This window comes from Rosa rugosa, chromosome 7 (genome assembly GCF_958449725.1).
Source record: "Rosa rugosa chromosome 7, drRosRugo1.1, whole genome shotgun sequence".
NCBI classification, from domain to species: domain Eukaryota; kingdom Viridiplantae; phylum Streptophyta; class Magnoliopsida; order Rosales; family Rosaceae; genus Rosa; species Rosa rugosa.
In genome coordinates this window covers 26,008,404-26,023,281 of record NC_084826.1, presented here as the reverse complement: position 1 = coordinate 26,023,281, position 14,878 = coordinate 26,008,404, and the positions used below count along the sequence as shown (strand labels likewise).

The following is a 14,878-nucleotide window of genomic DNA, read 5'->3' as shown; positions in this document are numbered from 1 at the left end:
TTGAAAACCGATAATGTGGAGACCATATTGGGTCATATGTTGAAATGAGAGAGGAAAATTTGTCGTTTTTACAAGAAAAGAACTTGCATTACCCTTGCAAACAATAATACCAAACTGCTAAGACGTGCATGTGGAAAGGTTTGGATCTCTGTTCCAAGCAAAGAAATGCAATGTGTGGTCTCATAAAGCTAATGATGTCTTGGAGTTGTGGCACAAGCGACTCAATAGACTGCCTGGTTCTCTTGATGACTATTCTGATCTTCTTGCACCAACATAAGTCGACTTCCTGTCAAAATATTCAACTTCAAAGGAGCTCACATCCTGGACAGATTCCAGCTTGGAACTGATATAACTCATTTCTTGGAGCAGCGACCACAACCTGGTAATCAACACGAAACTGATGATATTGCATCCCATCAGCAAAAGTAATAGGCTTTACGCAATAAGTCTACGATTCTACTCCAACATTAGCTATTAAAGTATTTAGCATACCACATAAGTAATTTAAATTACCATCAATGCATGCCAGAGTGTTGGATGGTATAGCATCAAACTCTGCATCCATATGGGTAGCGGAAACAACCTTCACGCACAACAATTGCTGGCCCTGATAAAGCAAGAAATGGGACTTCTGATTAAGAACTGAAACTTTGATATGACGAGGCATTGAAACTCATGCCTTACCGAGATTACAAGGATTGATCTTTGGAACCCTGGCCTTAACAAGATTACTTATGCATGACTGAGCATTCTCCGACTGGTTTCTTAAAATTAAACCCTTGCACTGCACATACAATGATAACAAAAAGTTATGAAGTAATGTAGTCATGGGGTACAATGGCCAGCAGCACAAGATATCTATATAAAAGACTGACATTCATCTCCTCTGTATTCCTTCTCATATTTCCTGTAGCTTGGCACTTCTTTTTTTTTTTTTTTCTTGTAGTCTCAATCACCCCATTACCGTGTATTCCATCAAAATATGGAGTTCACTCTGTTGGCAATCTCCACCTCAACAGTTTCAATTAAAGCTAAACAATTCAGTTCTTATTGGAAACGCAAATATATATATATATTGCCCTAACAAATAAGAAAGTCTTCATGTTTACAAATTAGTAATTGAAATTATTCCCTACATTTCCTTGCATCATGCGTTCATCATATCAAGTGGAAAATAATAAAAGCTTGACCTAGTCATTTAAAACAGATACCACTAAGTGGGTTCTGTGAGTACTGTTGGCATCAAAGAAGACACTTACCAAGTCTGCAACTGCACATGAAGCTAGTATTTTAGGAGTTACAGGGGTCAGCACCAAGTAAAACATGAAATAACTTCCACATCTTCCAAAATTCAATGTGTACCTCCTGTAGTTGCAATTTCATTGAAAATCCAATAATGAGAGGACATGAAACCTGTACAGAAGAAGAGAAAACCCTATCACGTTGTAGAAAGGTAAATGAAACGAGTTGCCCATAAGTTACACCATTAAGTTATGAACATGCTTTAGATTTCACCAACCTTTCTCGTCGAGAACCTACCACCAGTCCATAGATCTCTGTAAGCGAATATTCACATGCCTCAGCAATAGCACTTTGATTTGTCTCAGTGATGATTTAAGAAGTCTGTGTTCGGAAACACACCTGCAGAAGTACAAAGTCAAACACCACCCACCAATAGAAGTGTTCCCACTAAAAATTGGTAAAGAAAAAAAAAACAGAAAAACAAGAGGGGGAAGAGAGAGAGAGACAGAGCTAAATTATTAGCAACAGGTTGACAACATCTTGATTTGAAATTACACTTACTCCTACTTTTAGAGATATTATTTACACCAGTAGTCAGATCACCCACCACTACTCAAAAAGAGTGAAAATATTCTTGACTTGCATAGACATTTGAAGCCATAATCTACTTTATATTGGACAACAGATCATTTGGAGCAACACTCATTTTTCATCCTCAAAAACCTACAAACCTCTATACTAAGTTTTGGGCTTTTCTGTGCTTGTATTGACAGACGGTAACTTGCATATTCTTGCAATTCCAATAAGGAAGAACATACTCCTCCACATCTAAACTACAACATCTGAAATATTTCAAAATACAGATGTCAATAAAACTAAAACTAAATGCTGTAGTAAGCCGAGTAATGGACTTCCTCAACCTCTTTATAGATATAGCAATATGCATTCCATCCAATGGAAGAGAGTTTATATATATATTTCCACCAATCAGTCATTTAATCAGAAGTGATTATGTACCGGCATGTTTACAATCAAAATAAGATGCATATATATATATATATATATATATATATATATATATATATATATATATATATATATATATATATATATATATTTCCACCAATCAGTCATTTAATCAGAAGTGATTATGTACCAGCATGTTTACAACCAAAATAGATGCGGCATAAGTTTCATAAATTTCAAAAAGAAAAAAGAAGATAAAACCCATATGTTTCCTATCCTTGGTTCATATAAAGCCATATTCATCTAAAAAATATTAGTTTCAGCCAAAAAGTATGTTCTACAGCTAAAATTTCAGTTGTACAAAGCTAGTAATACACCAAGGATATACAAAATTGTAAAGGGAAAAGAAATCCGAGTTATATACCATCTGGTCGTCATAGAAACATTGTTTCCTCAGCTTTCTAATCTTTTGTAAACAAACCAGTCTTTGGTGTAAAGCCCCAAAGCTTCATTGGCAAAACCATCCCCTGAGATACCACTGTGCTTCATTTCATCAAATAACTGAATTGCTCTATCAATATTCCGGAGCCTACAGTACCCAATGATGAGAACAGTGTAAGTCACCAGATCAGGAGTAACATTTTTATTCTTCATTTCCTCAAACAAGAAACTGGCATAATCCATGCGAGAAGACTTGCAAAAACCATCTATTAAACACGTATACGTGATAGCATTGGGCAAATGGTTTTTGCTCAACATTTCTTTGAACAGTACCCAAGCCTTCTTCATGTCTCCCATCCTACAAAACCCAGCAATTAGAGATGTATAAGAAATCACATCTGCAGCCAAACCCCTTTCACTCATTTCCTTGAACATGTTACAAGCTTCATATAGTTTGCCTCTATGGCAGAGTATATTGATGAGGATTGTATATGTGACTGTATTGGGCATGACACCAGCTTTGAGCATTCCTCCATACACCATGCAGGCCTTCTTTGAATTCAACTGTTTTCCAAAGCCATTTATAAGAGTATTATAATTTGCAACTTCTGGGAGTATATTCCTTTTAAGCATTTGAGGGATTAGTTCCCATGCTTTTTCTGGCTTTCCTTGCTTGCACAAACTGTTGAGGACTGCATTATAAGTATACGAGTTAGGGCTTATGCCTTGATGATACATCTCGTAAATAAATCTCAAGGCTTCCTCCAAGCGCCCTTCCCTGCAATACCCATCAACAATGAGAGTGCAAGTGATAGCATCAGGGCACACACCGGCAGACTCCAGATTACGATATATATCTAACATATGATCTATCAATCCAAGTTTGCAAAGACCATATATAAGTGAGCTATAGCTAACCAAAGAAGGTTTTATTTTACAAAGCTCCATTTCCTCAAACAAAGCAAGAGCTTTCTCTATATCCCCTTCCTTGCAAAATCCATCTATCAATATGGTGTAGCAATAAACATCTGGCACCATCCCGTAGCTCTTCATTTCCTCCAACAATTTTAGAGCTTGACAAGTTTCGCCTTTTTGGCAAAACCCACGAAGTATAGCATTATAACAATAACTATTGAGAGGTTGGTCTCTGTGTTGCATGTTTCGGATGAAGTCCAAAGCAAACTCAACATATCCAGCTTTACAGAGTCCATGAATATATTCAGCATATATCACTGCAGTTGGGTGTTTCCCACTCTTCTCCATTTCTTGAAGAATGTCAGTGGCTTGACTGATATCCACATCCTGCAGTGGATATCCTGTACAGAAAAAGCTCACCATAACTGTGTAAGTGTAAACATTAGGAGATGGCCCAGAGTTTTTCAAACATTCGAATAAGCTTCTAACACATTCCAGTTTGTTTGCTTCTGCCAAACACTTGAGCAAGATATTACAAGACCAAATGTGTGGCTCAAGACCCATTCTTTTAATCTTCAAAAACACATCCACAGCATTCTCAGGCATCGAGTTGTCAGCAAAAGCCGTTATTAGTGCATCAAATACAACAAGCGATCTCACCCCACTGTGAGGTGAATCCAATAAATATGGGAACAGCCCAAATGCATCATACTTAGCTTCTTGATAATAGCATACAACATCTCTAAGCAAAGCTTGCACTTCCATTTGCATTCCCACCAATGCAAATTCATGAACAATAATTCTAAAGGCATTTAAAGAATGAGAAAAGCCATGCTCTTTCACAGACTTAGAGAACCTTGCATCCCATGCGACCTCCCAATTCAAAGTTTTAAACAATCTGACAACAAAGGGATACAAATTTTCCTTTCTCTGAGTACAAAACCTTTTCCCCAGAGCTTTAATTTCCTGAACTGCAAAGGCCTCAAAGGGTAATGGAGCTTTCACAAACACATGATCCTCCAGTAACAATGCAGAAGCAGCAGCAGAATACACTCTAAAACTCACCCTATTGACAAAAAACGCACAGTTTCGGAGAAAAGCCGAATCAACCAAACATGATTTGAACATGGGCAGCTACCCATTACTACCCGGTCAAAGTTCTTTCAAGCGCCTTATCCCCACTCTCTGGGTGTTGAAAGACATGGGTGTCTCAAGGATATAGAAAACCTGTGAGAAATTAAAAATGAGCCCGCGTTTAACATCTTTGAGAAAGAAATAATAAACCACATGGCAAAAACAGTTGCAAAATCTAAAAGAAACCAGTCCCTAAAATTGTGTTATCTAAGCCATCTACAAAATAGGTTGTTGATTATATTCAGGGTTCCTACTTATCTACAAGAAGCCTAAAGGATAAACGAAATCTCTTGGAATGCTTATAGTAACTTGATTCGACTACCCGAGAACAGTTTTTGTTTTTTTTTTCTGAGAAGATAGTTTTCTCCGGTTTCTGGGGGAAGATAGTACTATGGTTACAGCATATGGCATGAAGATTCCCATATAAGAACATACAAACAAGACAAACATACTAGCAGAAATACATGTATAGATGTCTGGCGAGGCAAAACAAAGAAGCTAAAAGACCATTAGAGAACAATTGCAACAATAAGTTGGAGTGCAAACTACATTTTTCTCAAACTCATCAAACACCAACATATCTCACTCAAATTCAAGTACCCAAAACATCCAAAATATCAAATACCCGGCCAGAAATCATCAAACATGAACCCTCTTTCATAATTACCTGAAGAAGAAGAAGAGACAAGCGGGCGCTGTAGACGATTGGGAAGCCTTCCTTTTACCCTAAAGTAGGAGAGTCTTCAGGTCTCTAAAGTAGACCAAGTAGCTTAGCCTAATAGTTATAAGCAGCTGTTGGAGTTTGTCTGGGTTTTCAGGGGGTTTACAGAAGAGACGGAGGAACACGAGAGGTGGCTGCTCATTCCTATTGCAACTTCTTTTTTGGTGGAAAATAAGGGCCCAACCGGCAAGGCCCAAACATAAAATCATAGTTAACATTTTTTTCTTTCCTTTTTAAAAAAAAAATGATCATATTAATAATCAATTTTTATTCATATATACTTAAGCTAAAATGACACATTACATACGCTTCCTCAATGTATGTAAGATAGTATAAGATAGTGTCAGTCATTCGATATCAAATCTCATTTATTTAAGCCAAACCTACAAACTATGAAAACAGCAAGTGGACAAAGTTTTTGAACAAAAACTTATTAAATTTTATCCTTGCCCTTAGTGTTAGGACGAGGAGACTTAGCCGGATAGGTTATCCTCAAGGGAACGTTCCATAGCTGCCATCTTGTTCTTGGGTGGGTTCTTGTTCTTTGCTTCCAAAGGCTTACTGCACTTCTGCTTTGTGTCCTTCTTATTCAAAGGGTTCAACGTTATTTGGCACCATTATGCCTTCTAGTTCTCAACCAAGGAACTTTGCAGTGAATTTGGAGGTAAAGTACTATTGGACCTTTACCTTCCTAGGATGAAAAAACATACATTTTGTCTCATCAAGTAGCTCCATCATTAGGGGTTTCAGTTTTTTTTTTGGGATGCATTTGGGGAAGACACCTTACCCCTCTAGACTGCTGCTCCACAATTATCACCAAAGCAAGAAAGTCATCAGAGCTAGCAACAGACCAAGCATTTGGACTCTTGATTAGAACGGTCTGCTTATCCCTGCTAGGCAAACCTCGTTGTGCATTGGAGAACAAAGGCCGTGCAATTGACCACAGTACATGGATCTGCACACCCTGATAGCAAAAAGTTTCACCTTGAAAACAACCTTCAACAAAACCAATACTTGATTGGTATTGTTCTACACAGACCTTAATCCAGGGAAAAAAAAACAGCCTTTGCTGGTGCAGGCAATGCTTCATCAAACACATACCATTTTCATGGTAAATAAAATTACAAGTCCTACAATATTTGCCAACCAGATTTTCAAAGAAGAAAGAAATCTCTTCCGCAATTCCGGCAGAAGCTTCAATTTCTTTTTTCTGAAAAAGGGCTTTGAGATTTTATGGGAAACCCTAATCCTAACTTTACAAATACAGTTGAAAGTTTTGTCATCCATTTCCATATATTTACCAGCTATGTTGGCAATATAGATGATGTTTTCTTTAACCTTAAACACCAGAGGGATATTTGTGATTTTGAACCCAGAAGAAAAGGGAGTCCAGCGCAACCCCATCTGGTTGCGCAACAATCACTACTAGAAAAACAGGTCATTTCACATGGATAGTGTTGTCACAGAGGTTCACACGGACAAAGTGCTATAGTACACACAGGAAATCCGTGTGTGTATATATTTTCCACACAGACTATTGTGGCCACATAAGGTTCAAACTTGGACCCAATATTTTTCAATCCAATTTACACACGGAGTCCATGTGAAATAAATTACAATTCAGAGAATCCTGTAAATTTGTCAGAGGATAAATTAAAAATTCACACTGTTTTCCGTGTGACATATCGCTTCACACAGATATCTGTGTAAAAATATGAATAATAAGATTCCAGCACCAACTTTTAGTCATGTCAAATAAGTGTAAATTTAATTTACCCACTGTATTCCGTGTGAATATGTAAAAACATAATATTCTAATATCAGCGTTTAGTCTTATCAAAATTTTCTTTTCAGTTTACACACAGACTACCGTGTATAGGTTACAACAATTTTTCTTCAGCCTCCTCTATAAATTCAGCATCACCTTTCCTTCTTCTCCAAAAAATATCATCATCTTTTGTTAACTTTGCCTTCGAACTGAGTTCTGAAGTTCAGTCTTTGCATTTTTAGTCTTTCAGTTAATTTTGTCAATGTCTTCTAAGTGTCCAAATAGGAGTCGTAATCATGGATGAAGTCGTATTCGCTCTACATCTCCTCCAAATGATAATTATCTTTGTAACTCCAGTATAGATGTTGGTGCACAAATGCCTCCAGTTAACTCATCACTTGGTTTGAGTTATATCAATGGTGTTGATCAACCTGCTGCACCTCAATTGCCTGCTATACATGTTAACACTTTACATTTAGGCATTGTTAATTGTCCGAGAGGCTGAGTTTTACCAGCTTGGTTTTATCCCGGGACAGACCCTCGTTACCCTATTAATCTCAGTAATGACGATCTTGAAGTAAAGCCTCGTGTTTCCCATACTCGGGTAAAGATTCAAAAACCAGAAGCTAGTCCATCTCGTCCAATCTCTACCATTGTGATTGATGTCTCATCTGACGAAAATTGAGAATGTATAAGTTGTACGCATCTTATAATAAGAGCACATTCGATTTTATTTTCCTGCCTTTTAGTAATTGTTTGTAAAATTAGGTAGTGTTTGTACTACATTTGCTTGCATGCTAGTGATGCACAAATGTTTTATTTCTTTATCTATGTTATGTGAATGTTATAAGTTTTTATGTGTTATGTATTCATATTCATCTAATAATATAACATTATTATATTTTCATTGGGAATGTTTGTAATTTTAATTTTTTTATTTTTATTTTTATTTTTTTATAAGTATATAACCTTCTGTCTAACTTTTGTTTAACAATTCCCCACTAATATTTCTTTTAATTAAATGATGTATATTCCCACGGATTTCCGTGTGAATATTGGTTTATATCTCTTTAATCGTCTGCAACCACAACAAAGACATAATTAGTGTTTTTATCATTTGCAAAAACACGAAAATCTCTTAAGAGTAGTTTTGCACTTCAAAGAGTGTTTGTTTCCCTTCCAAGAGATTTGATCCATTCAGCTTATTTTTCCATGCATAGGAGTTCTTCATGTCTCAAAGATCTAATGATCTGTAAGTTAGGAATCAACAGATTCCCTTTCTTCATCCACCAATTTCATGGAGGTAATTGGACTCTTCATCTCTCTAATCTGATCATGACTATTACATAGTGTATAAATGTATATGCTTGGGTTTTTAATGGATTTCGTTATTTTAGTAGAGATATGAGTTATAGGAAGTTGTTTGTCTAACTCTGTAGCTGAGATGAAATTATTCAGTCAAGAACATTGTTTAGTCAGACATATGATCTAGATAGACAATTGAGATATCATGACCTTGTTTTCTTGTGCTTTTTCTTCTAGTTTCTATTTCTGGGCACCAATATGTAGCTCAAGTTGTAAATTTTGAGTTGTTAGTTGCTGCGGTATTGCTATTTGTTTTACATGTTTGAACTTTCCACGGATTTTTATTTTGTTAACCTTTGAATCTTTGATTGATTCTTTTTGTGTTACTCACTTGTTAATGTGTAATTGCTGAGTTTCATTAATTTTGTCAAGCCCTCATAGTTGAATATTGTTGGTATTTCAATACTCAATACTATACGCTATTGATGGAAATGCGTTGATATACTTATGCTTTTATTATTCTTCAGATTGAATGGGCAATTATGTTGTTTGTTAGATATGCAGCATGGCAATAGATGTCGTTGAGTTCATTTCCTCATATATGTAAATAACATGGACAAAGAATGGGTTTTTCTTGATCGTGATTGTGATGAATATGAACAAGGACGGGACGCATTCATCAATTATTCATTACAGTATTCTTCATTGCCAGAAAAAATCAAATGCCCTTGTCGAAAGTGCCGCAACAGATGGGCGATGCTCGTGGAAATTGTTAAAGACCATATTTATGTTGACGGCTTTGATCCGGTCTATATTAATTTGCCATGGGTAGAGCATGGTGAGCAGTTACCGCAATTAGAAGCAATCAATATTGCAGCACCATTTGAGCCACAACATCCCACCATAGTTGGTAATATACCAAACATGTTACAAGATGCTTTTGGCATTCATGATAATGACTATGTCCCAGATGTAGAAGGTGATGATTTTGCCAATCAAGATCCTTGTCTAACACCTGATGCAGCCAAATTTTACAAGCTAATGAGTGAAGATGATATGGATTTGTTCCCTGGTGCTCGTAAAAAAATGATTGACTTCTTGGTCAGGTACTATCAACTCAAGTCTTTGCATGGATGGAGCGATGTTTCATTCACAGAGGCATTGAAGTTGTTGAAGGCTTCTTTCCCTGAAAGTGAGAACCTCCCTGCTAGTTTTTATAAAACTAAGAAGTTGGTGAAAGACCTTGGCTTGTCATATGAAAAGATAGATGCATGTCCAAATGACTGCATGTTGTTTTGGAAAGAACATTTTGCTGAGACAATTTGTAGTATTTGTGGGGCAAGTCGGTACAACCCTAGGCCTACTGAAGATGGAGCAACTGGTAAACTAAGATCAGCAAAGGTACTTCGTTATTTTCCATTGGGACCTAGATTGCAACGGTTGTATATGTCTCGGCACACATTAGAGTCAATGACATGGCATTCTACTAAACGTACTAAAGACGGGAAACTTCGTCATCCAGCGGATTCTCCTGCTTGGTCCAAGTTAGATGACATGTATCCAAACTTTGGAAATGAGAGTCGTAATGTACATTTGGGTTTGGCAAGTGATGGGTTCAATCCATTTGGAAATATGAGTACTTCACATAGCACTTGGCCGGTTGTAATGATGACAGTTTATAATCTTCCTCCTTGGTTGTGCATGAAGTAACCTTACATCATGCTATCTTTGCTTATTCCCTGACCTAAAGGGCCCGGTAATGATATTGATATTTATTTGCAACCGCTAGGGCAAGAGCTGAAGAATTTGTGGAATGAAGGTATTAAAACATATGATGCTTTCACAAATAGTACATTTAAAATGAGTGCAGCCGTATTATGGACTATAAGTGATTTTCCAGCGTATGTCATGTTGTCTGGTTATAGTACGAAGGGTTAGTACTATCAAAACACGAAGTGTATCATACTCACCTGATAAATCTCGTTCTTTCTCCCCAAACCCCGACTCTTTCTCCCCAAACCCTAAGTCTATAGCTTTTACCAATCCACATCTGATCTATAGCCCAAGTCTGTGATGGTCTAGGCTACAGTGAATATCTGCACTAGTCTTATTACCGTTCGAAATCACTCAATCTTGTGGGCAAATGCTGAGGCAGCTGATGAAGTCCAAAATTGAAGCTTTCACTACTGGGTACTCACTACTTGAAAGGATCTACGATCAATTTTAGGTCTATTTCATTTGTATTTGTTATGGATTGTTGATTATTATATTGAGATAAAAAGGATTGAAGGAGTTTTGGTTTGTTTCACACACACACACACAGTGGATAGGCGTTTTGTTATTCTATTATATGAGATTGCTTACTAATAATTTTATTGAAGATAGATCTAATCTTTTTAATTTTGTTTATATAAACAAGTGCCCTGACCTTATTTGCCTGAATGTTAATTGGCTTCAGTAATAGCCATCTTTAGTTTATTTTGTTTCGATTATGAGTACAGTTAGTAAAAGTGCTACAATAAAGTAATTGGATTAGTGTTACAAATAGGATTCCATTTATAGACCATAACATATATTGTTTTAGATATGGAGGGCTTTAATAGTGATGAAGATAATGTCCTTGAGCACTTAGGCTTGGACAATTTGACAGAAGATGTTAGGAATATTGTTGAGAACCGAAAACGACAGCGTAATGATAACGAAGATGATGAGTTAAACGGAGACAATGAGGATGATAATGGAAGAAGAAAGAACATAATAAAATGGGGTAGGAACGGAGTGAGGGAAAATGTTTTGTGGGATGACGAGGGTGCTCCAATATGGCCAACACAGAAGTGTGGGGAGTTTTCTCGTTACCTTGGATATTTGGCAAGGTAATGGTGGACTGTATCCTATCGATGTGGCATCCTTCACTGAATTTAAAAAGGGAGATAACAATGATAGGATGTGGGAACAGGTTCAGGTATATATGAAGTTTACCTTATATATATATAAAAGTTGAAAGGTTTAAATGTACGCATTGATTTAATATTATATTGAATAATTATGACTTGTAGGGAACTATTGATTGATCCAATCCAGAGATAGCAAAAAGAAAATTCACAATTAGGAAGTATGTAATAGACATTATCAATGACCGTTGGAGACATCATAAGCATATATTGAAGAAGACATTTTGGGAACCTTATCAGAATTCTCCTTCAAGGTTCGTGTGCAGCGACAATACTGTTGACAGCGGTCAATGGGTAAGGTTTGTGACCAGGTTGGAAAAGGCAGAGACAAAGGTTTGGGAAACAAACAAAAACTTATATCTGTGATAATAAATTAATTATTAATGAAATTTGTTCAACAACCGTTGATGTCATTGATTTATTCTTAATTGTGCTTGCGTATAGGAAAAAGCTGCAATTAATGTCAGAAATAGGAAACAAAAGAAGATAAGCCATACTACTAGAACAATGACTTATGCAACAAAAATTTATAAATGGGTGAGTTTCCTTGTTTATTTCACTTTTAATCCATCAGTATATCATGTGTATTGCGGGTGAAGACTTACTTCAAGTATGGTATTATTTGTTAGGAGGTTAGATTGATCAATGTTACTTCAACTGCATATGAGAATTGCAACCATCTATAGAGGATTAAAATGGTTCAGTTATGCATTCTGATCATATTTGCTTGGTCCATATATAGGGTATATCTGACTGATTTCATACTTCTAAATTTTTCAGTTGTAAAACAAGTTTATTATATATCTCTATATATATGTGTGTGGTTCTATAATAAACTATCTGCATTAATTGCACCAACACCCTATTTTTAACTAGTACTGATTTTGGCAGCAAGTAGAAAACAAAAAGGATGCACCGCCGAACCGTAAGAGATCGAGATTCAAGATAACCCACCTAAAGAAGGGATCTAAAACAGAGTACATTGATGAAGCATCAACACAAGCTGTGGTTAATACTATAAATTTGACTACAATTATTTGCATTATAATTGAAATTGCTGTTTAATATGATTGTTTGTGTTCAATGGTTGTAGCTTATCTTTGAACAAAAAGAAGCAGAGAAAGCTAACCAAAACGTAGAAATAACCCCTAAGGTTGTAGAAGATATATATGCTGACGTGTTTGGTGTTGAGAGGAGGAACCGAGTTAGAGGAATGGGAACGGGATATAAATGGGCTGATGTTCCTTTTATCCATACATAAAACAAAGGGATTTCAAAAGAGGTGGAGGAACTAAGGGCTGCTATGGAGGAACAAAAAAGTGTGTCTGCAAGAGCATTGATGGAGGTTGAAAGATTGAGAATTGAATCTACAAGGGAAAGGAATGAAGTCGCTGAGAGAGAAAAATAACGTGAGGCAGAGTTGGATAAGATAAGAGCTGATCAACTACAGATGATGGAGAACATGAAAAAAATGCAAGACTTGATGGAAATGCCAAGGACATGATTTGCTCAGCCATGTTTGCTGCTCTTAACTTCATCATGATGTTTGTTGCTCTTAACTTAATCATGTTTTTGTTGTTTTGATCCTGGTTTAATGACTTCTAGATTATGTATGTTTTTGTCCAAAATTTCTAGGAGTTATTAATCTAGTGTGGCATTTGCCATTGTATATATTGAAGAATATAATTAAGCTTTTATATTTGGGTTATATCTTTAAACTTTCTTGTATAATTTTATTTAATAGATTTTTTTTTTAATTTTTTTTTTGGAAAGACAGCCACAGTTATATCATCTGTGTGTAGGATGCTGTCTGTGTTAAACATTGATGCTACAGTGCAATTAAATGTTTGTAAATTTGAAAGTTAATATAATTGGGATTCATACGGGACCCACCTAATATAGCTCACATGGACAAGCTTTCTGTGTGAAAATGATTTAGCAATGCTCGCAACACGTACAAATTGTGAATCCGTGGCTGTACTGTGTGAAACTGCCCATACACACAGATTTCCGTGTGTATTTCAATGTATTCACAGAAGAATCCATCCGTGTGAAATGACCTGTTTTTCTAGTAGTGATATGCCTAAAAGTAAGCGCGCAATTTAACCCTGCAAAATGTAGTTGTCAGTATAGAATAAGTAGGGATCGTTCTAACCGGGGATTAAGGGTATACCTGTAATTGTAAAAACAAATAAAGAATTAAAATAAATACAAAGTATAATATTTACAAAAGTATATACAAATAACGAAATAAAAGGGGTTTAAGAGATAAGTTTTCGAAAATTAAAATAAACAAAAGAAAGAAAATACAAAAACACATATACAAAGGGGAAACGTAAGAAACAAAGATCAAAACCAATTCCATGTAATCAAATTCGATTCAAACCCTATAATTGATCATCTAAGTCATGAGAAAGAAGTTGATCATGTGAAACATTTGAAGCAAATGATTTCCCATATTTTACTTTCCTTTACTAATTAATATAAGTGAAAGCACCTAGATCAATCCTATTAAACATGCAATCAAAGTCTAGAAAGCTAGCTAATCAACACATGTTCAACGCAAGAAGCATAGAGAAAGGTTATCAACTTAAGTGCACAACCTAGTATGAATAAGTTCACCTACTTGCAATCCCCTTCAATTGAATTCGACTTTTGTCTAAAGCCTTTACTACTTTTGATCTAGGTTCACAAAACAATTAGGTGAATTGTTTACCTAAATCTAGCACCAATTATATGCAATTAATCCTATAAGCAGTGTCGACCCAAATAAGATAAACATATAAAAGTTTTCTATCAAGCAAATTCAATCGAACAAACTCACATAAGCAACTTAGAATCACAATTATAAGAATGCAAAAACTTTATTTAAACATAGAAATTGGGCTTAAACTTTGGCCTAAACGTTATTGTTAACTAGAAACGAATTCATACGAAATCAAACGAGGAAACCAAAAAGGTTACAAGGAAAAAGAACGAATTACACCGTGAGTGGAGATGGAGATGGAGAGCTTGAACGTTGGAATCTTGAATCTTGGAAGCAAGTCTTCAAGGTGGATGATGGAGGTAGATCTTCACGGCTCCTTCTTCTTCTTCCTCTCCTTGCTTGAAAACACAGAACTTGAAACTAGAGAGTGGAGAGAGAGGGAGAGCTTATGACGTTATGGAGAATTTCTGAATGAGAATGTGTGTTGAAAACTTCTAGCATAGGGGGGGTTTATATAGGGGAAGGCCAAGCACTCCCAAAGCTTCATGAATCTTCTTTTTAATTCCTCAAATAATTATCTGATCATGCCACACAGCTTCGACCAATCACGTAGTGCCATGTCAGCCCTGTTGTGTCAACAAACCAATCACAAGCCTCCAGAATAAGTCCCTAATATATTGTTGCCGAATTTTCAAGGATTATTTCTGATTTTATTCATAAATTGCGGC

General features: G+C 36.1%; 1 protein-coding gene across 12 annotated transcripts; it reads right to left on the bottom strand.

The window, feature by feature from the left end:
- Positions 1-11: 11 nt before the first annotated feature.
- Positions 12-5,576, bottom strand: LOC133721748 (pentatricopeptide repeat-containing protein At5g41170, mitochondrial-like). Of its 12 annotated transcripts, none has more exons than XM_062148451.1 (7): positions 5,366-5,576; positions 2,633-4,791; positions 1,520-1,641; positions 876-1,413; positions 685-784; positions 514-631; positions 12-397 (listed from the first exon to the last, which is right to left on the bottom strand). In XM_062148451.1, the coding sequence occupies exon 2, from the start codon at positions 4,690-4,692 to the stop codon at positions 2,662-2,664; it is 2,031 nt and encodes a 676-aa protein (XP_062004435.1). In that variant the 5' UTR covers positions 4,693-4,791; positions 5,366-5,576; the 3' UTR covers positions 12-397; positions 514-631; positions 685-784; positions 876-1,413; positions 1,520-1,641; positions 2,633-2,661. The 12 variants fall into 12 exon arrangements, with proteins under 12 accessions (XP_062004435.1, XP_062004428.1, XP_062004429.1 ...); XM_062148444.1 differs by having other exon boundaries at positions 12-379; positions 514-607; XM_062148445.1 differs by having other exon boundaries at positions 12-379; positions 514-607; positions 685-1,031; positions 1,260-1,413.
- Positions 5,577-14,878: the final 9,302 nt, after the last annotated feature.

Bases quoted from the DNA above. Each gene is read 5' to 3' on its own strand.
- LOC133721748 (XM_062148453.1), bottom strand. From the start codon at position 4,692: ATGTTCAAATCATGTTTGGTTGATTCGGCTTTTCTCCGAAACTGTGCG.